The 26,217-nt window shown below is 36.2% G+C and overlaps 3 protein-coding genes and 1 pseudogene across 5 annotated transcripts; all 4 read left to right on the top strand.

The window, feature by feature from the left end:
- The first annotated feature begins 839 nt into the window (after positions 1-839).
- On the top strand, positions 840-8,233 carry LOC111994018 (probable E3 ubiquitin-protein ligase RHG1A). 2 transcript variants are annotated; one of them, XM_065760281.1, is made up of 5 exons: positions 840-2,597; positions 7,107-7,157; positions 7,251-7,349; positions 7,460-7,600; positions 7,693-8,233. In XM_065760281.1, exons 1-5 carry the CDS (start codon positions 885-887, stop codon positions 7,834-7,836), a joined length of 2,148 nt encoding a protein of 715 aa, XP_065616353.1. In that variant the 5' UTR covers positions 840-884; the 3' UTR covers positions 7,837-8,233. The 2 variants fall into 2 exon arrangements, with proteins under 2 accessions (XP_065616353.1, XP_065616352.1); XM_065760280.1 differs by having other exon boundaries at positions 7,104-7,157.
- LOC136061367 (probable E3 ubiquitin-protein ligase RHG1A) lies at positions 2,896-6,930 on the top strand. Its single transcript, XM_065760292.1, has 2 exons — positions 2,896-3,165; positions 5,240-6,930. Exon 2 carries the CDS (start codon positions 5,353-5,355, stop codon positions 6,928-6,930), a length of 1,578 nt encoding a protein of 525 aa, XP_065616364.1. The 5' UTR covers positions 2,896-3,165; positions 5,240-5,352.
- A 3,742-nt stretch (positions 8,234-11,975) lies between the features above and the next one.
- LOC111994019 (transcription factor PIF3) lies at positions 11,976-16,278 on the top strand. 2 transcript variants are annotated; one of them, XM_024025874.2, is made up of 6 exons: positions 11,976-12,309; positions 12,845-12,940; positions 13,053-13,118; positions 13,239-13,304; positions 15,480-15,833; positions 15,931-16,278. In XM_024025874.2, exons 1-6 carry the CDS (start codon positions 12,070-12,072, stop codon positions 15,955-15,957), a joined length of 849 nt encoding a protein of 282 aa, XP_023881642.2. In that variant the 5' UTR covers positions 11,976-12,069; the 3' UTR covers positions 15,958-16,278. The 2 variants fall into 2 exon arrangements, with proteins under 2 accessions (XP_023881642.2, XP_023881641.2); XM_024025873.2 differs by having other exon boundaries at positions 12,842-12,940.
- A 3,114-nt stretch (positions 16,279-19,392) lies between these two features.
- On the top strand, positions 19,393-25,462 carry LOC136061888 (transcription factor bHLH95-like; annotated as a pseudogene).
- Positions 25,463-26,217: the final 755 nt, after the last annotated feature.

Below are 26,217 nucleotides of genomic sequence, written 5' to 3'. Positions count from 1 at the left end.
ATTAAAACCGGTTACTTAGATAAAATATAATGTTTTATCAATTATTTTTTTCCTTTTTTTTTTTACTCTATTATAGTACATAACAACAAAAATAAATAATAGAGATAGATAAAGACTTAAAATAGAATCAATTTCATAAGCCTTTATTGGCACAGTATGCTAGACATGTTATTAATTATGTAACTTGAATAGAGAAAACTCTTTATATTGTTTAGTTTGTTGTGACTCATGATGTAATGTTGTTATCTTCGTCTTAATAAAGGTTATTGTCTTCTTACTAAAAAAAAAAAATCATAAGTTTTTAGGAAGTGACCAAAAAGAAATTGGGATCTAATATAAAAAAGGAGATAAAGAATTTGGACATTTTTATAATTTCTATTTTTGTTCTGGATCACAACTAAAACAGAGCTAAAATTAACAAGTCACAAGGAGTCTTCAAAAAAGGAGGGAGACAGGGAAGGGGCAAAGGCAAAGGAGAGAAAGAGCAGTAAAGGAGGCAGGCAAGCAGGACAGGGCAGTAGGACAGGTGCTTGGCGTGAAGGAGAGATGTATACTCGTACACAATTTGACATACCATAACAGCAAAGTTTAACAACACAACACAACACAACAATATCATCATCATTCATCAAAACTAACAACAACAACAAAAAGATAGAGAGAGAAAGATAGAGACTAATTTAGAGAGAGAGAGAGAGAGAGAGTGGGGCTTTAACTTTGCATTGGGAGCCGAGTCAAAAAAATTGGTTATTACGCTATTTTTAATTTTTATTTATTATTATGGTTTTCAAAGAGAAAGAAAGAAAAAAAAAAAAAAATCACGAGGAAAGACAGGGTAGGCTCGACTGTTGTTGTTGTTTCTAAGGAAGCTATTGTTAGCCCCAATGCAAGGGCAGAGGGGTAGAATTGGTTCCTTGACTGAGACTTTGGAATTTGACCATGGATCTACATCAAGTAATGCTGCTATAGAGCAGCAGATTTGCTGGAATAATATGCGAAATCCTGCAGGAAATCTAATGCCAGATTGTATTCTATCACCCAGTGATATGAACATCACATATTTGAATTCTATGAACCCTGAACGGCCGATGTCTAGCGGATGGAGCTTAGGTGAACCTAGTTCTGGCAATACTCAGAGTGAGGTCAGTCATGAAGAGCGGAAAGCAGAACTTGGATGGCCATCTTCTGGAAGTGGTTGTGCTGGGGCTGGTTCAAGGTTAGAAGAACAGAGCTGTGAACCAACTCATATATTTTCAGTTGAAAATGTCAATATGAACCCACTGTTTTTGCAAAGTTCCAATTCTGATGTGCCCCAGAATCTCAACTTAAACACAGGTTTTGTGGGTAATGGTGATGATAATAGTCAAGTCTTGGAATGTCCTAATATGCACAAGTCTAGTGGATCAGAAAATCAGTGGATCCCACCTTCTAGTGGTTCTGATAATCATGTACTTCATTCCAGAAGTGGTGGATTTTTGGTGGAACAGAATGATGGCAGACCAGGTTGTTCAATGGAGGGTCGCCGTGTATCCTGTAAAAGAAAAGCTCTTGATGGAACTGTTGGACAGTCTTCTGTATCTGGAAGTCCTAGCTACTTTCAGAGGGCAGAAAATAGTGCATGGTCTGCTGTTCCGGCTCGTTTTAATGGGAGTAGCAGTTTAGGTGTATCTGCTCCATCAGAACCGGTGAACCCAAGACTCAGGCTAGGTGCAAGAGACATTGCTTCTGACAGCATTCCTGATTTAAGAGTGGCAGGAAGCTCCCAAAGAAATTCCCGTGCAAGGATAACTCCTCCCAATCAACAAGATTCTATTGCCCCTACTTTATTCCCAACAGAGAGTGCTGTTAGGCATTCTAGTATTTCATCTTCCCAGCTGCCACCAAGGCTTCTTCCGGTTGATTATTCTTTGGACTTGAGGTCAGCACCCGCTGCAGATAATATGATTCCTCACAGTCAGCCAGTTTTTATCCATGTTCCTGCATTGCCACGAAATGTGCAAGCGTTTAGGTGGAATGGAGGATCTAGCTCAGGAATTGGCAGTTCATCAAGCGCTGTTGTTTCTGGAGACCGAGATGCTGGACCTCGCGAAGAAATGGGCTCAAGAAGCATGTCAAGAAACCTTTTGGAAAATCCTATGTTTGTGCCTGCTACTGAAGTCAGAAATTTTGTTAGAAATCCAGCAAATAGAAGTTCAACTGGTGTAAATTTAAGTATTCCAGGAAATATTGCTTCTACTTCCCGGACTGGTGGCCCCAGTTCAGGTGTCCATCCATTGTCTGCTCCTACCTTAGTTCCTCAACAGAATCCTCCACAATTTCCTCGAAGATTGTCTGATTATGTCCGCCGATCATTGTCTTCTTCTGCTGGGTCTGAGTCTGGAGGCAACAGCAGTAATTATTCTCTGTTGCGTTCAGGCCCTCCTGTTTCCTCACAAGAAATGGTTTTTTCATCTGGACCTGGCAGTCAGGGTCATCATCAGTCACACCCAAGGTCAGCATTGTGGATGGAGAGACATGGCGATGCTGGACTTGGAATCCCCTATTTATTACGAGGTTCAGCTGCTGCCGGTGAAGGAAGTGGCAGGCTTGTATCTGAGGTCTGTTCTAGAGCTTTGGTTTGCTATGATGTTTTCTTTTTAAATTCAAATATGTTGACTCTTTTTTTTTTTTTTTTTTNAAAAAAAAATCACGAGGAAAGACAGGGGGACCTTAAGCACATTTGGTAAGCAGCCAAATAGTAGTGCATCTTTGCCCCTACCCAGTTGTTTTTGGCCTTTTATTTTATTCAAATATTTATTATCATGACTAGTATTACTCTCTCTCTCTCTCTTTCTATTGGGTTATTTTGTAAATTAAATTTAAAAAGATTATTGTCCTCTTTAATCTCTCACCTTATTATTTTTTTTTCTTCTTCTCTTTTTTACACTTCTCATTTTCTCTATCTCATTACTCAAATCCTCCACCTAAAGGCTCTCTCTCTATCTCTCTTTTTCTCTCATTTGCTTCTTGGGGTTTGGTTTACTCGCCTCTCTCTTTGGAAAAGTCCAAGCCAGCCGAACAAGAACACAGCTTTTTCTCTCATCTATCTTTTATCTGGGCTAGTTTCTTTGTTTTCTGGCCCAGATTTTTTCATATAGATCAACCTCTTCTATTTTCATCTCCTGGGTAAGCTTTTTATTTTTTTATTTTTTTTATTTAACTTTTTTTTTTATTGATCAGGTGGTGACAAGATCGGATTTTGATTGTCATGTTTTATTTATGTGTTATTTTTGTTTTCTGGGTTTCTTTTGTAAAGCAAAATTTAGCTGAAAAAAAATATGGGTTTTTATTTTTAAAGCTTTTAATGCTATTTTAACTAGGAGGGGTTCTGTGTTTTAAAGTCTGTTAATTGAGTTTGGGTTTTCATCTGCTATTTGATTTGTAAAATCATTTTTGATGAAGCTGGTTTTGAATAACATTTAGCTCATATTTGATCCTGTCAGTGCTGAACCGATCTAAAAAGTTTTCATTTAAAAAAAAAAAAGATAATATTTCTATGGCGGATTGATTCAGTGTGTATGTGTGTGCCTTATAGAAAGAAAAAAAAAAAGATAGTAAATTTAAGTTTTCTGGGAATGCTTTTTTGTGTGTCTGTTTTGCCTTTGAAATCATGTAACTTTGACTTGGTGGTTCTGTAGCATTAGTTTTTGCTTGCCTTGTTGGTGTTTGATTATATGTGGTTGTGATTGCTTTGAAATGCTCTGGTGGAGGTTCTGTGTAGTATGGATGCTTCCTGTTTATTTACTTTGTAGGCTGAGGTTTGGGTGGCGGAGATTGTGATTTTTACAGGAATGCTTGTATCCCTTCTGTGTCTTAGGGTTATGATGCGTGGTTGGCGTAATTTTTTGTCTCACATTGAGCTTAATTTTCATCCATATATACAAAATGTTAAAGAATTAGTCAATTTGTTATTCAATTACTGTTAGCAGGTCGAGATCGCATATGGGTTGATTTGCTATTGCCTTTTGCTTCTGTAACTTTTGCTTTGATTGCCATTGCTAATCATCTACTACCATTGGTGTTCTAGTGGTATTTGTCACCCTTCTATGTTTCATGTAGACATGATATTATGAGCTTACAGTCGTTATCGGTATATTGACATATGGAATAGCAACTGATGTTTGGATGATTTTACACCCATTGTGAGTTGAATAGTACGAAACATCAATTATTAATGTTACTTTTGAGTTTGTAGATGGTTTGCTTCCCCTTTTTTTGTCCTGAATCTTGCTTCGTTGCTGAAGCTTCTTGACATCTGACCATGTGAGAAACTTGATAAGGCCATCATTTCTGTGTTCATAATGTAATGTAAGGATGGTTCCTGTATTTTTGTTCCTCTTGACACTAAATAGAGATAAATAGCTTCTGGTTCTCAAGTGTCAAGAAACTTCATCAATGCAGCCAAAATTTTCACCTAGTCAAAACACAAAAGAGAGAACCAAGAATTCGTACTTGACTCTGATGCATGTTATATGTTCCAAACTTCCATTGATCTATCTGATAGGTCTATATATGGCTTAAAACAACTACAGTTTTAGAATATCATACTTTTATAAAACACATGAGAGTTGAAATGGCAAGCAGTGTATCAAGTAACTAAATGCAGAAGAAATTGTAGAAAAAATATTTAAGGTTTCATTGAATGGAAACGTTAGCAAATTTACTATGCCATACATAAGACTACAGTGCATGACTACTTAGTAATCACTCTCGTAATCACTCTACCAACATCCCACACTAACCTGTCAAAATATAACTAAATGAAAATGAGATAATTACTTGTTCATAACAACATCATTGATCTAAACTTAATTTCCACCTTGTGTTTGGGTCAAGTTGGCATTTTTACACATTCTAATGCAAATACATAAGCATGATAATTTTAACCACCACCACACCACTACCATCAACAGCAGCAGCAAAGGGAGTTAAAGACGGATCTTTCTATTTTTTGGGAAGGGGGAAAGAATAAAAAAAACAAGGCATCACTAACAGGCATCAGAATTACCTTGTCATCAGCAACTTCATTTAGGCACCCTAACTTTGAACACCAACATAATGCATACACAATAGACTGTTATATTGGTAGATTAGTTTGGAGCTCTCTTAACTTCCTAATCCAATGTCTTTGTTGCTTTGTTGTATCAGGTGTACTGAAAGTGTACTTGACTTACAGTTTCTATTGGAATTTTTTTTCCAGACTTTTACCTGTATCTTTATAACGAAGCTGTTGAGGATCCATAGCCGACATAAAATTTTGGCAGTAAGGCTCGACTGTTGTTGTTGTTTCTAAGGAAGCTATTGTTAGCCCCAATGCAAGGGCAGAGGGGTAGAATTGGTTCCTTGACTGAGACTTTGGAATTTGACCATGGATCTACATCAAGTAATGCTGCTATAGAGCAGCAGATTTGCTGGAATAATATGCGAAATCCTGCAGGAAATCTAATGCCAGATTGTATTCTATCACCCAGTGATATGAACATCACATATTTGAATTCTATGAACCCTGAACGGCCGATGTCTAGCGGATGGAGCTTAGGTGAACCTAGTTCTGGCAATACTCAGAGTGAGGTCAGTCATGAAGAGCGGAAAGCAGAACTTGGATGGCCATCTTCTGGAAGTGGTTGTGCTGGGGCTGGTTCAAGGTTAGAAGAACAGAGCTGTGAACCAACTCATATATTTTCAGTTGAAAATGTCAATATGAACCCACTGTTTTTGCAAAGTTCCAATTCTGATGTGCCCCAGAATCTCAACTTAAACACAGGTTTTGTGGGTAATGGTGATGATAATAGTCAAGTCTTGGAATGTCCTAATATGCACAAGTCTAGTGGATCAGAAAATCAGTGGATCCCACCTTCTAGTGGTTCTGATAATCATGTACTTCATTCCAGAAGTGGTGGATTTTTGGTGGAACAGAATGATGGCAGACCAGGTTGTTCAATGGAGGGTCGCCGTGTATCCTGTAAAAGAAAAGCTCTTGATGGAACTGTTGGACAGTCTTCTGTATCTGGAAGTCCTAGCTACTTTCAGAGGGCAGAAAATAGTGCATGGTCTGCTGTTCCGGCTCGTTTTAATGGGAGTAGCAGTTTAGGTGTATCTGCTCCATCAGAACCGGTGAACCCAAGACTCAGGCTAGGTGCAAGAGACATTGCTTCTGACAGCATTCCTGATTTAAGAGTGGCAGGAAGCTCCCAAAGAAATTCCCGTGCAAGGATAACTCCTCCCAATCAACAAGATTCTATTGCCCCTACTTTATTCCCAACAGAGAGTGCTGTTAGGCATTCTAGTATTTCATCTTCCCAGCTGCCACCAAGGCTTCTTCCGGTTGATTATTCTTTGGACTTGAGGTCAGCACCCGCTGCAGATAATATGATTCCTCACAGTCAGCCAGTTTTTATCCATGTTCCTGCATTGCCACGAAATGTGCAAGCGTTTAGGTGGAATGGAGGATCTAGCTCAGGAATTGGCAGTTCATCAAGCGCTGTTGTTTCTGGAGACCGAGATGCTGGACCTCGCGAAGAAATGGGCTCAAGAAGCATGTCAAGAAACCTTTTGGAAAATCCTATGTTTGTGCCTGCTACTGAAGTCAGAAATTTTGTTAGAAATCCAGCAAATAGAAGTTCAACTGGTGTAAATTTAAGTATTCCAGGAAATATTGCTTCTACTTCCCGGACTGGTGGCCCCAGTTCAGGTGTCCATCCATTGTCTGCTCCTACCTTAGTTCCTCAACAGAATCCTCCACAATTTCCTCGAAGATTGTCTGATTATGTCCGCCGATCATTGTCTTCTTCTGCTGGGTCTGAGTCTGGAGGCAACAGCAGTAATTATTCTCTGTTGCGTTCAGGCCCTCCTGTTTCCTCACAAGAAATGGGGGGGGGGGTGTTTACATAGACTCAACCATATGCATACCTTGATGTCCAGCAAAAATTTCTATATTCTAAAACTATATTTCATTGGTTTCCCAACATACGATGTCTGTGTTACTTTAATACTCATTTGCAATATCCAAGTCGTCTTGACAAAAAAGTGACCTTCTAAAGCTTACTTTGTTGTTTTGTTTGCAGCAGATTCGCAATGTCTTGGGTCTCATGCGTAGGGGTGAGAACTTGCGATTTGAGGTTAGATTTTGCATTATTTTCTTATCTTGTTTATGATTTAAGAATAGTGGCATATGACTACTTTTCTGACACATGCTTCCACCTTTTTGTCAGGATGTCATGATACTTGACCAGTCAGTGTTTTTTGGGGTGGCGGATATTCATGATCGACATAGGGATATGCGGCTGGATGTTGATAACATGTCTTATGAGGTAAATTTTACAAAAAATTGATCTAGACATTTCAGTTATTATTATTATTTTTTGTTAAAAAAAAAAAATATATCCTTATTCTTGTAATATGGTGTGTATTGGAATTATAGGAGTTATTGGCGCTGGAAGAGCGCATTGGAAATGTTAGCACAGGATTGAGTGAAGAAACAATATTAAATCATTTGAGACAGCGAAAGTATTCTATTGCAACAGGGTCTCCACTTGAGGGAGAACCCTGCTGTGTCTGTCAGGTAAGTGTGACCAACTTGACTCATGTTGGGGGCGGGGGGTAAGTATTGGTTTTCTTCTCTTTGCCTGAATTATTGTGTATTATGACGTGCAGGAGGAATACAAAGATGGAGATAATCTTGGGACACTGGAATGTGGGCATGATTTTCATACCGACTGTATAAAACAATGGCTGACGCACAAGAATTTGTGCCCCATATGTAAAACAACAGCGCTGGCGAAGAGAGATGACCATTAATTTTCTGGCCATTAGTTCCTCATATTGGAAAGAGCGCCAGCCATGAAATTGCTTTGGTTTGTTCTGGGTTAGTGATCCAACACTCCAGTGCTTATCACTTGCTACACCTTTCTTTCTTGTTCTTCAATGTGAAGCTGGCCATGGCACCATCTCATCCAAGAGCCAGAGCAAAATTTTCAATTTTTAATTCTATTCAAGCCAGCATCTCCTTGTGGAGGCGGTAGATTTGGGACTTGGGAAAGCATAACAAAGTTTTAAACTTTCCATTTATCAACAAATGATTAATTTTCAATGTTTATTAAACATTCAGCTTATTGCCTTTTGGCATTACAGATGTAGATGATTATATCAGATTTTGACTTCTCTTTTAATTAAGAACGATGACCAATCTTGCAGATGTCTGATTTGGATGTCACCATTCTGCAGAGCTTGATTGATGAACAAGCTAACTATTCATTCAAAACTCTCTCCCATCAATACATATTATTTGCTTACACTCCCACCATAATTGCCTGGAGAATTTGCTATTAGCCAATTCTCACCGAAAATGGTAGCCTATAATCTATATGCCACATTTCGCTTAGTTGTTATTTCTTTGATGGGAGCCATTGGGCTTTGGGGGAGATCTTTCATGATAGAGCTAATAGAGAAAAAGAAAGAATTGGTATTTCTGTACATGGTCTCGTACCACACAAGAAGTAGAGTCTTGCGTGTCAGCGTGTGGTCTATCGCTTGCATGCAATCAATGTATAAGATAATTCTTCCGTGTCTAGGGTGCTGTTGATGATGCCTTAAGTTTTGAACTCCGATTGGATAAAAAAATGTACTATTATATTTGTGAGATGGTTTTTCACCAAGATCTATATAAAGACTCGGGACTGTTTGGTGCTTCTAAAATCTAAATGCACTACTTGCAACTTCCACAATTATGTCTGGCATGGTTTTAAAAACTGATATAGGGGAGATGTTTGGGTCTAGTGCCTTCAGTGCACTAGACCAGTCAGATGATGACACGTGTCTAAAAATAGAAACATGTCACAATCTCAATGGGTTCAATGTCGTTGGACACTAGACCTAATTTGGATCTCTGATATAAACAAAGAACCGGAAAAGAAAACTAATATAAACAAAGAATTGGAAAAGAGATTGGTTATTAATTTCTGGTTCGACCGAGGTCACTGATGATGTAATAATTAATATAAATTAAATATTTTTATGTGAATTTTTATTTTTCATAACTTATAATTTGCTAAGTTAGTAATTTTATTTTTATAAATAATAGTTTAATAATTTAACTTTAACAATTTATTTATTACCAAAAACTAAAACCCAAATGTCATAATGACAAGACAATTCATAGACTTACTAGCCTTTCACTTTTCCTACATTGGTTTATTCTTTCTTTTTCTTTTTCTTTTTTTACTGCCAAAATCTAGCACCGTTACCACTTACTTCCATTATATCAATTAGTATTTTGAAGTCTTATCATATTTAAAGTTTCAACCTTTCAAAGTTCAAACTCTTTTCATTTTTCAGTTTTCTTTCCTCTGCATGGCACAGGCACACGGTGAGATATTCTCTCAGACTCGCTCTCTCCCTCAAGTCTCCAATCTTTCTCAAGACAAGTTCTTCTTCAACATCTAATTTCAGTCAAAGGCTCAAAGCATGCATAGATTTTTCATACATTTCATCCAACACATAAGTATCTCTTTCATTTTATTGTCACCAACACATCTAAAGATTTTCCTCAATCTCATTTTAGTGTAGATTTAAGAAGTTTGGCTAGTTTGGTTCTAGTTTTTTTTTTTCCCCTTCAATTACAAGAAATAGTTTAACTGCACCGGTTTCTGATTTTTCCGGTTGAACCTGCAGTTTCCAGCTTTTCTTGCTTTTTCTTCAATTTTCAATTTTTGATGATAACCAGACCAAATTAAGGTCCAGTTCCTAGTTGAATTGTCCAGTCCAGTCTGGTTTTTGAAACCATAGTCTCTAGCATTTATCTCTATAAAGCAACATAACCTTCTTCTCATACTTTCGATGATAACAATATTCTCTTTTATGATCAAAAGTTGAATTCATTATCCTAATGAGCCCAATGAATTGTAACAGTATCGAAAAATAAAATTAGTTACTTTGGAGGCCCACATTGGAAGCCCACTTTCCGGAATGTTTAAAACATTTTGCACCCCTAGTTCTAATGATAAATTTTCAGTTAAAGTCGCATATTACCTAGATTGAGGTAATTGTTTCTCCAACCATATGGAGCTAGTCATGAGGAACTGATTGAAAATATATGAGAGATTGATAATCTTTTTGTGGAAATTTGCTTAGGAGATTCTTCCTGCTAATGCAAATTTGCATATTCAGATTGCCTTGGTGGACTTGTGTACTGAGTTTTGCTGAATCTAATGTCCATGTTTTCTTTGAATGCACCTTCTCTTAGCAAGCCTAAGCATGTTCTATTTGGCCCCTCCATTTGAGTTCAATGCCTATTATTTTCCTGCTCAATGGGTCAAGTTGATCCTTAACCCGACACAACCGCCCAATTCGGATGCAGAGCAAGCCAAGGACTTCACTCTTTTTGCTGCTATCATCTGTGATCATATTGTGAAAGTGGAAATATATTTGAATTCCAGACTAGCAAGGTAAGTCCTCCAGATTTGACAATGAAGACCAAGAATGTAATCTCAAACCAAAAAAAAAAAAAAAAAAAAAAAAAAAAAAAAACGTTTAAAACATGTACATTAATTACCTTAATTAAAAATTTAAAAAAAAAAATCAAAAGGTTTTTGTTTTTATTTTTTAATAAATTTTATTCAAACATAATTTAGGAATATATATAAATAAATTATTTATTATTTTTAATAAATTATATCAAATGATACTATTCATTCAATATTTATTAGATTTTGAAACCTACTTGTAATTTGAACTTTAATTCTAGTCTCTCCGCACCTAAGTGAGTATCCACCGCAAAAGAGTGCGGGCGGTGAAATCAATAGGTGCTAACCGAAGCATATGCCAACACGTCACTAAAAGCAGACCTCGGGATTTGCAGTTTAATAAATGAAATCTACGTTGCAATAGCAGGCTAAGATGATGGATGTTTGGTTGGATAAGGCGGTGAGTGACATGATACCTTTGACTTTTGTCACCTTCCTTAAAATTGCAAAAAGACAATTTAGTAATCATTAAAATTATGGCTAATAATAGTAAAAAAAAATTAAAAAAAAAAAATAGAAAACATTTTTCTAGAAGGATGATTAGGCGGGAAAGTAATCAAACATTGGTTAGCAAAAAGCTAAATGCTTTTAGCTTTGAGACCCTGTGACTGTGAGTGACGTTGTTTCCGTTATCAAAAATTCAAAAAAAAAAAAAAAAAAACATCCTTAATCACTTCTTAAACTTAAACTCACTTTTTATTGCTCCAAAGTTTCAAAAAAACACGTAAAACAGAGAAAAGAGAAAGTGATTCTTCTTCCTCTTCCATGGCGGATCTGTACGGAACAACAGTTCCATCTTCTTCNAAAAAAAAAAAAAAAAAAAAAAAAAAACTTAGATGACCAAAAGAACATGCAATAATATCAACAACAAATGGTCCCCCTTCAATGGGATAAATTTATCTCATCGAGTAATGCTAGAGACACACCCAAATCCACACTTTGCTTATGTGTAAACTCATGATTGAATTTTAACACTTTCACATGAGTCTACTATTTATACTTAAAAAAACTAAAATTTAATCAAGATGTGACATAAAAGCATGGTGTGGGTTGGGCGTATCCTAGCATTATTATAATGCATTTACTATTGAGTCTTGTGTTGTCCTACTTACAGTTACATGCAGATGCAGTGATAAAGAAGGAAAATTTACATACATTTGGACTGATATCATTGATCTAAGTGAGGGCTTATGGGTAAGTAAAGGCTTCTTTATTTGCTATCAGTTGATCTAAATATTTCTAATTCTATCTTGGAAGGTGGTTTGAGAACGTGTTGAAGCCTCTTCGTATTTCACCATGGAATGGATGATCACAACAATCATAAAGGATAAAGTTGCTACTAAAAATCTCGTTTTTGTAGTTGGTCTGTTTATGTTATTAGTGACCCATAGTCTTGTTTGTTGTTGGGCTGGTTCAATCGATTGCTCCGGAATCCGAAGATATATATACTTTTCTTAACCAATTCTTGCACCACAACTCTTCTTCTGCTTCTTCGTCTTCTTCTTCTTGCATGGGCTATACATCAAAATACATGTATTCACAGCCATCACATGCACAATCAATGTTTTTGAAAGCTGCAGGATCGGAGAATCGGTCCGAGTCGGAGTGCCGAGTAGCTAGAGATGGAAACTCGGGTGTCGCTATTGAATCTTCGTACGGTGTCGTTTTCTCAGATCCTAGAGCTGACATTAAAGAGAGTAACGAGAACACGTCGGAGAATAATCTCGGTGACTTCAGTTGCGACAGCGAGGTACTTTTGAAATTTTCAATTCTTTTTTTTTTTTACGGATTTCTGTTTGGTTGCTGAGAAAATTGGCGGAGAAAGAAACAGAAATTGATTTTTTTTTTTTTTTTGTGTGCTAACTATTAATTAAGTTAATTAGTTTGTCCTTGTACATATACATGAATGGTTGAAATTGTAAACATTAAAATGGTTAAAATTACAACTTTTTTTTTTCTTTCAATAATACAATAGTTACAATAATGGAAGACGGGAGATTTGAACCATGTGCGTCTTGTTGGAAATACCAAGAGGGCCAACTGAGCTACAAACTCTTAGCATAAATGTTTAACATTATAACAGTTGAAATGATTGGTTAGGATCATTGAATTTCAAATCCAAAAAAAAAATGTCGTTAAGGTACCATAGAATTATTCAAAATGTCAATGTGGGGTCTCCCATTTTAAAGCAAAACTACCAAATTGACATAGACTTTCTAATTTTTTTTTTCTTGTTAAATGTGGAAAATTTTGAGTTAGCGGATTTTTGTTGTTTGGCTTAGAAGGGTCCCGAGGGGTCTGAGGTGCCAGAAAAACCAGTCCCACCTCGTTCTTCATCAAAGAGGAGCAGAGCTGCAGAGGTTCATAATATGTCAGAGAAGGTAGCCTCTCAATGCTACATTCTTTTGTGTGTATGGGTGTGCTTGTGTTTATTTTACAACTAGTGAATTGTGATTTCTGAGTAGTGTTGATTTGGTTGATTGGTGTGGGCAGAGGAGGAGGAGTAGGATTAATGAGAAAATGAAAGCTTTACAGAATCTAATTCCAAATTCTAACAAGGTACACTTTATTCTTTTTCTTTCATTCTTTACCCCTGAATTTGAACTTGATCTTTCAAATGATTGCTTTGATGATTACTTTTCTTCTTCTCTTTTGTTGATTTTTACTTTTTCTGGATAGACTGATAAGGCTTCTATGCTAGATGAAGCGATCGAATATTTGAAGCAGCTTCAGCTTCAAGTACAGGTGAGTTTTCTCTTTGAGTCAATGCTGTTTTGGGTCTATGTTTATGTACTTGAAGCTGACCAGACATGTAGTTCAGCCTAATAGGTAAAGAGTAATGCTAATGATACTATAAATTTACTACATAAGCTTTACAACCAAATTTACCACATAAATTTTATAGACTTATGTGTCACTTGTAAAAAAAAAAAAAAAAAAAAATTCAAACATTTATTTTTAATGTTGTTGAAGTGGGCATCAATCACATTTTAATTACATCAATTTGTAAGCCTTTTGTAGTCAAATCAGTAAAAACGTTTTGGCTTAATGGCTAAGTACGTATGTCTTGTAGTCACATGACCATTTAATAGTCATTTGATATGATTCACTCAATAGCCCTACTTGTTAAGGCTCTTTCTCTCTCTCAAAACAGGAGAAGATGGTCTATTAGGGCCAAAACTTATTTTAAAAACAGAAGGAAAGAAAAAGAAGACAGACAAAATGAATTTTTTTTGGAATGATAAGAGGATGCGTGTTAGAGTTTAAATTTATGAATTCTAAACAACTTAACTCTTTGGAACAACTAGTAGTTTACCAATACGAAATAAGAAGGAAATTTTGATGCCTCAATTAAGATCTTTTTTAAAACAAAATAAGTAGCAGATAGATGTGGATTAAATTACGCCAACAATAGACATTGATCATGGATTGATCTGTAACGAAAATGAACAATTGAAAGTAAAAACCAAGCTAAAAATAAAAGGAGAAAAAAAAAAAAAAAAAAAAAACCAAGTAGATCATTGACAATTACCAAAATAAAATTATAGCATAGATAACCAGAATCAAATCATCACTCATGTCTACACAAAAACTTTCCAGGTTGATTACCTGAAAAGAAAAGAGAAAAAATTAAGGCACTTTAAAACTAGCCATTTTGTATTAGAAAACATCCATTGAAACCTTTCTCAAGAACAGGAGATGCTTGCCCTGTCTTAACAGCTTAGATATTAGCGAGGAGATGTTCACCAAGAAAACATATCATATATGATATGCTAAAATATCTGTATTAATGTCATATAGGGTTACTGAGAAATAGCCTCTTTACTATGACATGAATTTTATTTGTGTTTCAACCTTTAGAGATGCAAGTAAATGAAGTGAAAAAAAGAAAAGAGAAAAGCTTGAATATTTGGGAGCATGGCATGATATAAGGGTATGTGCAACTCCAATTAGAAGGAAAAAAAAAAAAAGAGGTGAGTTGGAGTAAAGTTTAGTTAATACTACATAACTTGAACTTTGTAGCACTAGTATTCTATAGCAAGAGGAAAGAACTTTATCAACATTGTGAGTTGTAACCATGTTAAGACCACAAATTGCATTCCCATTGAAGATTGTGCCTTATTTTCTTTTTGGATTACTATTACTTTGTTATTCAAATACTACCAAGGAATGGTACAAATGATTGAGAAAAGAGTTTGGGAAACAACACAATTCACCGTTTAAATCATTGTGTAATGTGATTAAGCTTTTATTTTTTAAGTGACTGAAAATTTGACACTCAGTTTCTTTCCATGTATTACTTGGCTGGTTAACTTTATGATCACTCTGATCGAAGGTATATATAAGCCAAATTTTCTGAAAACAGTTGAAGCATGGTTTTAAAATCATCACATTATATCTCTTCCCGAGTGGTATCTCATTGATGGCTCGGTGCCTCTTTATATGATTGGGACTGGGTCATTTTCAATTGGAATCACCATTCATGGATCATGCTATTATTAGGCTTCTTTTTTCTTTTTAGCTTATATCTACTATATTGTGCTTATCCACAGTAATTTCTTTGAACTTTGTAGAAGTTTTCCCTCTGTGTTCCTGCGAGCAAAGCACTATATCCAAGGGGGTTGACATTGTTACCTAGCTAAATTCCTAGATTTTATTGCTAGTTACTACTGACAAGCTGCAGTTGACTACTCTAAATTTTGCTCACTATTCAGCTTGATTTATTATTTTGTGTAACATGTTACACATAATACCACCTCATTCAGCTTTTATTGGAACTATAAAATGCCTTTTCTCTCTTTGACCTTCCTTTATCCTTGTTATACCAAATAGAAAATGCAGAAAAATTGGAAACTGTAATAATTTTTGTAGCAATCCTCAGTACACTTCTTCATTGTGATTGACTGATTGGTCTTACAGATGTTATCAATGAGAAATGGATTGAGTTTGCACCCAATGTGCTTACCAGGAGTACTGCAGCCAATTCAGTTGCCTCAGCCAGGAATGAGCTTTGACGAGAGAAATGGATGTCTTAATTCAAGCAGAGGCATGGGGACATTTTTTGGGAACGAGGAAAGGTTGAGGCAATCTGCTTCTAATCTTCCCAACCAATGCACTCTCTCCAATCAGCCATTTGTCATACCTTCAGCAACAAACATCACCATTTCAGAAACCTCAATTGGTTCAATCATCCCGTTGGTACTTCAATCCAATCAATTGATTGATGAATCAGCTCAGGCACACTATAATACCTTAAATCTTCCATCTTCCCAGGTAACTCTAGTATGAACATGTAACTAAGTTATCTGAATTTTGGTATTAATTCTGTCTTTCTTTTTATTTTATTTCCTTCCTTTTTGGCAATTTGAAGGAAATCAGAAGTGATGGCACACTTTAGCTACAATCAGATACCAGCCACACTGGAAAGATCTCTTCGTTAGATGTGCCTTAGCCAAGACTCTTAAGAGATGCCCTCCACCTTAAACATTTTCTTTTGGCAAATACCAAAGAAACTGCATATGATACTGAAAATGGCTGACACCCTTGGGTTACTTTAAAAGTTGTAACAACACAATTGTGGGATCCAAACTGTTGATTCCGCTTGTATAAGATTTTTTCATCTTTTTGTTTTTTGGTGCTTATTTTTTTTTTTTTTGATAACATTTTTTTGGTGCTTATTGTTACATAAAGGCTTCACCTTTTTCTTTTTTAAGTTTTATCATGAATGGACTGACATTGCTAGACCGTGTTTAAAAAAAATTATGTGTTTGATAGAATATTCAGTAAATGAAATGGAGGCACAGTAAACTGTTAACACAGTATCAGCTTGGTTTTGATCGTTTTGGACACTCTATTTCCATTTTTTTTAACATCAGGGTATTGCTTGTCCTGGTGTTATCGAACAAAACTACTTATATTTATTCCTAACTTGTTTTTTACAACAACAGATCGTTTCGATTCTTTAGAATGACTGAATGGCAAATTTTTTTCTGGATTGTGACTTTCTTAGGGCAAAGTTGGGTCATAAACCTTCATACTTGTGGAGTATCATGGCAGGTTGGCAGCTCAACCAACTGTTTTTCTTCTTTTTCTTCTTCTTCTTCTTCTTCTTCTTTTTTTTTTTTTTTTTTGTATATATTATATGTATGTATGAATATGTTCATGCTATTATTTCAGAAAAGCTATACATGTGACTTTTTTGGAGAATCATATATGTGGCTGCTTAAAAGTATACTTCAGCCATAATTATCATTAAAAAAAAATACATCAGGATTATATCTTGCAATCAACCTCCAGAGTTTTTATACTTTGAGTAAGACCTCATTGTTTTGATCATATGAATTTCAATATTCAAAATTTCCAAAGGATCAATGACTATCAATATCCTCTGCGCCATTATGACAATGTCCTTAACACTAATTACTCTTGAAACTTGCTAGATTGCCTAGGAGACGTTTTTCTCAAAACACATATGTGATGTACATGTATAGTTATTGCAAAAGCCACACTAGTCATTGTGTAAGTGTAACCATTCTCCTAAAGGACAGCAATATGTTCTCAAGATGGTTTTTCTACCTCTTTTTTAAAATAAAATTAAAAAAAAAAAAAATCATTGTACGGACAAATGGTAGGTGGAAATGTCATTCCCCATTTCCCCTGATGTTCTCTGCTTGCCCCACTCTCTCTTACTCCACAAATTGGTTGGCGTTGTCCAATATTTGACTTTTTGAAGTGAAGTCACAAATTCGAACTTTGAAATCATTGTGTTTTCCTTTATTTTTAGTGAATATGTATGTGTGTGATAGTGTATATGAAATAAACAGTGCTCTTTTACTCAAACCAATCACTTTCCCAGTTAAATTTTTGTGAAGATTTCAAATTCAAGGTCTATTTTCCAATTTATCACTCAACTTGATCTTATACAATAAACTTGAAAAAAATACAAGGTTAATATTAATTAGGAGCTTTACAAACCCAACTTCACCTCAAAGAAATCTTCCAAACAAATTATTGAAACCCATACAACTTTGAGACGCTTGTTTCAATCGGTTTCAATAACCATGGTAGAAGGAATAAGTAGAAGAAATCACACCCAAAACCTTCTATCTCTCCCTCTCTCTTGTTTTCCTAGTCTTTATGTATACATGTGCGCAGTAGGCTTGAGAATATGGGCCATAAGTAAGTAAAAGAAGTCTTATAGGCCATACCAACAAGGCCCAACAAAGGCACACCATAATTTAACTATGCAATTCTTTTCTTATTAGCGAATAACATATATACGACCAATTAGGGCATTGATCATGGTCTATCTATAAAGCCTATGTTTGGTTGGGTGAAAAGGAGAGGATAGAAAATTGGGTAAAAAAAATGGAGAGGAAAATATAATTTTCTATTGTTTTGTTAGAGTGAAAATTAAGAGGGAAAAAAAAAAAAAAAAAGATGATGGAGTGGATAGAGTTTTTCATTTGGGCCCACCATTTTTTTTTCCAACTTTGGTAAAAAAATAAGACATAACCAAAAAATTTTTTCTTCCAAATTTGGAAGAAAATAGGAGGTAAAAATGGTAATGAGAAGGAAAGCACAAAGTTGTCCTCACTTTTCCATCCTTTTACTTTTAATAATAAGGACGTAATAATAATTTATTTTTTATCTTTCCAATTTTCCATCCTCATTATCAAACACATAGATAGGGTAAAAAGCACAAATATGCTAAGAGCGTTGGCATTTTTTGGTGTTTTTAATAGAGAAGTCCAAGTTTCAAATTTCTCTACCCCAACTATGATTTATTATTACTTAAAAAAAAAAAAAAAAAACACACACACACACATTTTATTATCCTCCTATATTCAAATCCTCCCAACCAAAGCCTTAGAGACTTATTTGCTTCAAATTCTAAAAGCTAGTCTATTTTTTTGAGTACAAGTTTTTGTAGAAAGGGAGTTGGAGTCTCTAAGGAGTTAGGACCAAAACTACCAAATGCCAAAATATTGTAACCTCCCTCAAGAAGAAAAATTATCTTATGAGACAGTTTCATGAGATATTTCTCTTATATCATGCGTAAGTCTCACACATAAAGATCTCATATGTTGTGAGAGAAACATCTCATGAGATATCTTCTTTCTCAAAAGGATCATAGACTAATTGAATCATATCTCTCTCTCATGGAGTTTAGAAGGCACCTAATTAAGTCTAGGAGACTCTCGAACCATTTTGGTAAGGGCACACATTGGCCAATGATTCTTTTAGCAGCAGGTGTTTGTTACAAAATAATGATGATATGTTCATGCAACACATAAGGACAAGAGGTCAAGCTTTATTTATTCAGACGTTATTCTTTGTAGAATCTTCAGAAAGTTTGAACGGCAAAACAACTTAGGACTGGAACAGCTTCAGAAACTGAAAATACTTTTTCTGTTTTAGAGTGATCAGAAAGAGTAGATGGTGATTGGTGAAGCTAGTAAGAAACTTGGGGACTAAGTAACTTTCTCTTTAAATGAACTGGAAACATTATGGTTTGATATGGCCGCGCATTTCAGAGGGACTCAGATTACTTTTGATGTGTGATATATAACAACCATATCATGGCTTGTGCTATTCTATAGTTGACACATTTACGTTTCTTAGTTGAAACTTGAAGCTGATCTTCTCTGTCACCCACAACTTTACTTAAATGATATAGAACAAACAGCACATGCCTTCCTAGAGTAGCAGAGGTATAGAAAGTCATAACGCAAGATCAAAATGGGGTGTTAGTAGAGACCATCGGGGTGACAGTGTTGAAATTGCATGAAATTTGGCAGGTTGAAAGGAAACAGCATTCTGATCTAGACTCATGACCATGAACATCGCCAAAATTGAGGCAAATTCCTTCGTTAAGGCCTTGAAAATAGTGTTTTTGCTATTTATGGTAATAATTGTTTTTCCCTAATAACTTTTAGTTTAAAAGTCAAAATAAGATCTCGCCTATTTGGGGATGACCCTTAAGGTCAGTAATTTATGATTCTGCATTTAACTCATTTTTTTTTTTTTTTGGGTAAATTTCGGTATTTTGTCACCTAATCGCGTAATTAATGCGAATTAGGATTTTAGACTTTTTTCTTAGTATTTATATGTTTTGTAGCTATCAAAGGCAAATCAAACTATTATCAATAAATATAGACTTTTGTCAAATTATTTCTTTGGTGGATTCCAATTTTCTTCTCCTTGCGGATTCAAGAAACTCTTCATAGATTTGAGATTTACTACTACAAACTAACAGTTTAGTTTTTGTTCCATCAAGAGAGTATTATGTGTGTTTTTTTTAAGCTTCCACGATATCACTAAATTTACACAATCACCACTTTGAATTGAAGAAAACTAATTAATATAATTCAATTTGACATATTGAGATCGAGTGTAATAGCAAATATCGAGTGATATTGCACCATTCAATAGGTTCTTTTAATGGCTAAGATTGAAAGTAAAGAATGTTACTTTTTTTCTAATCTACCTTTTACTTTGTAAGAACCCTAGTTATTGCATTGGATCTAAATTTATTTTGAAGCTTGACCCCTAAGAATATGGTCATTATCATAATAAAAGAGTAAAACCAAGGTTTTTATTTTTATTTTTTCCTTATGAGAATCAAGTAAAAGGGATTTTGTTATTACACTCAGTTCTCTTTTAGTTTAGAATAAAACACTCACCTTCCCTAAAACGCTAATTATTTAAACTAATCTCCCTTAAATGATTAAATAAAAGGTTTCAACAATCCCCAAAAAAAAAAAACTTTAAAGAAAAAAAAAAAAAAAAACTCAATTTCCTATTAAAAGGCAGTGTAGATGATAGTTTAAATCATGGGTGAAAAAGTTATTCAAGATTATTAATAATTTTTGTGGGGCCCATGGGCCTGATGGCCTCGGCCCATCATGAAGCAGGCCCGAGGCCCAGGCCGAGGATTACAGACTATTCAGGGCCAAGGTGAGGGAAACCCCCTTTTCCCAATCCACACCGAGGACCACCTTATCCTCGGCCTGACGAAGGTGATTTTGGGGAGGGACTAACCCCAAAGTAAGCTGTCACTCTCACATTTAATGCATTCAACTAACCCCCCTGACCGCATTAATGGGGAGGTAACCCCTTGGCAGGATAACGTTGATCAGAGTGAACCACTTGAGTACCGATAAGGCCTCTGATGGGACGGACGGCCAGAAAAAGAGGCAAATAGATGATCAACAGATGGAAGGAGGGGATAGGAAGATAAAAACTATAAAAGAAAAGCTAGTAAAGAAAGACGGGGAGGGGGGGGGGGGAAAGGGAGAACAATAAGGTCTCCTCGGCCACGGGCCGAGGAGCGTCCCCCATCTGTAAATGCACTCTTAGCATTCTTTATAAGAAAAGTTCGTGCATGGTGATCGACGGCCAGCACCTAAACCTTTCAATGATCCACTCTCTATAAATTATTGTTGGGCTTGTTGGGCTGAAAACCCAGCAAAACTCAGGGTCAATCCAAACTGAGTCCCTACAATTGGCGCCGTCTGTGGGAAGGATTAGGGTGCTGGCCGGCGCACCAGGCAAAGTGTTCTAAGTTCTAAGTGTTCGTTTACAGTAGAAAAAAAATATATATATATATGGAAGGTTCGACAACCAAAAAAAAAAAAGAGCGAAAGATCTCGATATTATTATTATTTCATGAAAAGAAAGGTTACAGATTACAATCAAAGGCTCAGGTAGGCCTGTTTTACAAACAAATTTACAAGCTAATACCACCAGCTATTTCTACAATCAGAGGCCCAAGTGGAGCCGCCCTAAGGAGGAGCTAGCTGGAGGGAAGTGTCAACTCGTGCTTTTATTGGCACCAAGAGAATGGGAGAGCTTGACACACGGTGGAGGAGGTGAAGGACAATCATGCTCCCAAGCCCCAACAACTCCCTCCTCGGCTAAGCGGAGCTGGAACAAAGAGAGGAACAGATGCAGGGGCTCCGGGATACCCTCCCCCGTGATGTTCCCTCGATTCTCTCCGGCCCTCACGAGTGTTGGCCGTTGGAGACGGCAACACTCGAGCACCGCCCATGAGGTGAATTCGCACGTCTTCCTCGTCGGGGGTGTGCTCCGAGGAAAGACATTAGGTTCTCTAACAACACCCCTCTGGGACACCTCGAAGGGTGCCATCAGGGTTACGCCTAGATTCTGCCGCACCGAAAGCCCAGTGGGGCTGCGGCCATACCGGTTTATGTCAATCCCGGTAACAATTCCGGCGGGGTTACTGAAAGGGCAGGGGAGGTTGGAAGGATATGTTTTGTTCTGTTTATGTTGAGAGGCCCATGGGTTGTGAAGAAACCATCTCCTCAATTTATATAGGGGGTGGGGGTTGGTGAGAATCAATTCATGCAGAGTTGAAAAGAGTATTATCAGCAGGGTTAGTAATGAAGTCGCCAATTTCCAAGGAGGCCACAGACGGTTGGACCCGTGTCAATTTACGAGGACATTAATGAAGGCGCGTTTCGCGCACCGGAGCGTCAAGCGCGGAATACGAACAGACAAAGGGCGTTTCATAAATGAAAAAGATGGGGCCTCGAGTTGGAGGCGAGGTCAATGCCACGTGTAAAGATCATAATCTGACACAAAGAGGAATCATCTCCAGTAAAGCGATTTGAGGACAAACCTCTACTTACAGAAAAATTGAAGTGGTAGACAGAACCAAGGTATTGCATGGTCCTCGGACCCAAGCCTATGGTAAAACTACACACACCATTATATCTAATACTTACAGGAAAATAGAAGTGGTAGACAGAGCTAAGGTATTGCATGGTCCTCGGACCCAAACCTATGGTAAAACTACACACACCATTATACCTGGGTACTAGACAGAACCAAGGTATGCATGGTCCTCGGACCCAAACCTATGGGAAACTAGATACTTACAGAAAAATTGAAGTGGTAGACAGAGCCAAGGTATTGCATGGTCCTCGGACCCAAACCTATGGTAAAACTACACACACCATTATATCTCATACTTACAGAAAAATTGAAGTGGTAGACGGAGCCAAGTATTGCATGGTCCTCGGACCCAAACCTATGGTAAAATTACACACATCATTATATCTCATACTTACAGAAAAATTAAAGTGGTAGACAGAGCCAAGGTATTGCATGGCCCTCAGACCCAAACCTATGGTAAAATTACACACACATCATTATATCTCATACTTACAGAAAAATTGAAGTGGTAGACAGAGCCAAGGTATTGCATGGTCCTCGGACCCAAACCTATGGTAAAACTACACACACCATTATATCTCATACTTACAGAAAAATTGAAGTGGTAGACGGAGCCAAGTATTGCATGGTCCTCTGACCCAAACCTATGGTAAAACTACACACACCATTATACCTGGTACTAGACAGAACCAAGGTATTGCATGGTCCTCGGACCCAAACCTATGGGGAAACTAGATACTTACAGGAAAAATTGAAGTGGTAGACAGAGCCAAGGTATTGCATGGTCCTCGGACCCAAACCTATGGTAAAACTACACGCACCATTATACCTGGGTACTAGACAGAACCAAGGTCTTGCATGGTCCTCGACCCAAACTCGTAGAGAAAATAACTATCTAGAGAAAAACCAAAGCGTTACTTAGAATCAAGCTCTACTACGATCTTTAGATTTATATTCGAAGGGTAACAGACGTTTCATGAGGCTAACTCCGGAATAGAATACGAATATTGAGCAGAATACAATAGTAAAGCAAACAACAGAAAATATCATTAGATGGAAGCAAAGTATTATATATTCAGTTCAAACGGAAAGTATACAATTCCCTTACAATGTTGCTGAGGTAAGAAACAAAATAATATCAAAGAGAAAATAAACAGAGCTATCCTGGGCTGTATACTAGTCTCCTCGACTCAGTAGGCAAACCAAGTCAGTAAGTAATTCAAAAAGCTTGGGCCAAAGCTTAAGGGCTAGATCTCGGAAGGTCCGTCGGATACNATCATTCCATTATGTGAAAGATTAGGATTTACAACATGTTTATACGGTATGTCTGCCCCTATATGTATCTAAAGATTCTAAACACTAACCCGAAAGTGAATTTTTGAATATATATTTACTCCGGCTCATCTTTGCTTTGTTATGCCCTTGAAACACCTTAACTAGAGACCGGTGTTACTTTCTCTGCAAATTATAAACCACCAACTCTAACATTATTCTTTTTAGTATCTGTATGATGGCCGTTAATCCTTTCTTTTGTGCCTTACTGAGAATTCAAATGATTTTGTATTATATAAGAAAGAATCTATTGGCTACTTTAAAAAATTGTAGCATCCCCATATGTATTTATTTGGGTCCTTTTATGATTTCATGATATATGCTTTTTTTTTTCCCCAATGACTCTCATTCATCACGAACAAATTATGCATAACCAAAAAAAAATGCAACGCGTTTATATCTCATGAAATTCAATGGATTTAAATTTCACTCCGAGTTTTACCATTTGATGTCTTTATAAGTTGCAATCATGTGTGCAGGTAGACAAGTCCACCATTGTTAATGAGGCAGTGAATTATATCAAGACCCTTGAACACACTCTCCAGACATTGCAAAAGCAAAGGATTGAAAAGCTCCAAAATGGAATGATAGTTGAATATGAGGCACCATTCTTGATTACATCACAAGCAGAAGAACTCAAATTAAAGGAAGAATTTTTAGCTAACAAGGAATCATCAAAGAACTTCTTTGTGTCAACAAAAACCTGTCAATCATGTCTGATCCCTCCTTGCTTTCAGACGTGGTCTTCGCCAAATGTTGTGTTGAATTTGTGTGGAGATGATGCTCAAATCAGTGTTTGTTCCCCGAGGAAGCCAGGGCTATTGGCCACCATCTTTAAAATACTAGGAAGCATAAACTGAATGTGGTGTCTGCTCACATTTCCTCGGATAATTGTCGTAGTCTGTACATGATCCATGCCCACGTAAGTGAAAGAAACCTGAACTCTAAACCTTATTGATTCAATTAAAGTAAGACTTTTAATAATTAGTCACATAACTTATGACTTGTTGGCTTATTTAAATAGTACACGTAGATTATTTTATGAGTCATCCAAACTGGTTTGGAAGAAAACTTTATCCTTTTTAAAAAGTTGTACATTCTCTTTTAAAGTAAAAATAAATTCATTGAACCAAAGCGATGAATATAATCATAGCGAAGAGTTTTATTTTTAATAATTCGATAGTTATAACAGAGGATGAGAGATTTAAACCCTAGATGTTTCTGTTAGAAATATCAAATAATACTAATCATTAAAGCTAAGACTCTTGACATTTTTCCCCCTTTTAGGGGGAGTGAATTTTGTAATTAATTTGGTAAGGGTTTGTTAAAAATGTATTGCATAATGTGGCAGATTAATTTATTACTAAACTTTTGCATCAATTAAGTTGAACTAGTCAAATTCACAATAATGTAACATTGTTCATAGCATCTTTTTCTTTAAGCTTCCCAAGAAATCTTAACTCCAAGGCTGACCTTCCAATTCTCGTGCACCCTAATTCGTGGAAGAAAGAAGAAACCTTGACCAAAATTCTCAAAACTATATATTATACTTCGATATGTTTGAAATTTGCTTCTATCATGTCCCTCATTTTTCATTTTTTTTTATTAGGATGAAAATGCTTGTAATTAAATTTATTATATGTAAAACATATATAAAGATTCAATTCTTACTTACTGGGGCTTTGTGATCAGGCTGGTGGAGCTTCTGATGAAAATTCAGAGGCATTCTCGGGGGAGGAAATGTTCAAACTTGCAGTAGGCGAAATGAACCTGTGGCTCTTGTCACGTTGATGCAAGAATATTATCAATACTACATAGTCTAGAGTTTACATCTTTTTTGGGAACTTAAATATTTGACTTTTTATAACTATTTATCGTCAGACCAAAACATCAAGTAGTTTTTGTATAAGTAGAAATTGAATTGCATATTTCTTATTTAACTATCAAAGATTTTACCGGTTAAACTAACTAAAACCCATGTCATTTGAGAGATTTTGACATTAATTTGTTCATTTTAAAGGTTGCCGTAGTAATTTGAGTGTTTTTTCAATCTTCTAATTAAAAAAAAGTATCAAATGGGTGAACCATTGAAGGGTATGGATCATCCATTAGGATCATTACTAGTTTACCACCCAGAACTATCCTCAGCTAATCATATTTATTCTTCTAAAAAAGACAACAACAAAAAAAGCTAATCATATTTATTGCTGAGGAGAGTATCCTAGGTAAACCGAGAGTATCCTAAGAAAACTGTGTTTTAAAGTCCAAAGATACAAATTCCCGCTTCTTTTCTTTGAAGAAAAGCTACTTCATTAAATGGAAAAGGACTGAACAAATAACAAAAGTCCAACAAATGTCCAGAATTATAAAAGGTACTCCAACAACAACTGAAAAGAAGAAGAAGCAGGTACCATTTACATAGCCAACAAAACCAATAAAAGAATTTCAGGTTTTTTTCACCCCCAAACTTCTGGACATATTAATGCCATAATAAAAGGCCCAGCATTTTAAGTAGGGCCTAGGGCTTTAATTTCTTCTTGTTAGTTTTGGGTCTGTGCTGCTGGTAACTAAGTGGCCGACACTGTACAATTTTTTTTTTTTTTTTTTCACTTCCTTTGTTGCAATA

This window comes from Quercus suber, unplaced genomic scaffold, assembly GCF_002906115.3.
Source record: "Quercus suber isolate HL8 unplaced genomic scaffold, Cork oak 2.0 scaffold_361, whole genome shotgun sequence".
Taxonomy (NCBI): Eukaryota; Viridiplantae; Streptophyta; class Magnoliopsida; order Fagales; family Fagaceae; genus Quercus; species Quercus suber.
This window is presented reverse-complemented; position numbering and strand designations above follow the sequence as displayed.

What these genes read in the sequence shown, in the direction of transcription:
- LOC111994018 (XM_065760280.1), top strand. Translation starts at nt 885, where the DNA reads ATGCAAGGGCAGAGGGGTAGAATTGGTTCCTTGACTGAGACTTTGGAA. An exon ending in GTGGCAGGCTTGTATCTGAG is followed by an intron (nt 2,598 to 7,103) that starts GTCTGTTCTAGA and finishes TTTTGTTTGCAG; the next exon opens with CAGATTCGCAATGTCTTGGG. An exon ending in TTGATAACATGTCTTATGAG is followed by an intron (nt 7,350 to 7,459) that starts GTAAATTTTACA and finishes TTGGAATTATAG; the next exon opens with GAGTTATTGGCGCTGGAAGA.
- LOC111994019 (XM_024025873.2), top strand. Translation starts at nt 12,070, where the DNA reads ATGGGCTATACATCAAAATACATGTATTCACAGCCATCACATGCACAA. An exon ending in ACTTCAGTTGCGACAGCGAG is followed by an intron (nt 12,310 to 12,841) that starts GTACTTTTGAAA and finishes TGTTTGGCTTAG; the next exon opens with AAGGGTCCCGAGGGGTCTGA. An exon ending in AGCTTCAGCTTCAAGTACAG is followed by an intron (nt 13,305 to 15,479) that starts GTGAGTTTTCTC and finishes TTGGTCTTACAG; the next exon opens with ATGTTATCAATGAGAAATGG.
- LOC136061367 (XM_065760292.1), top strand. Translation starts at nt 5,353, where the DNA reads ATGCAAGGGCAGAGGGGTAGAATTGGTTCCTTGACTGAGACTTTGGAA.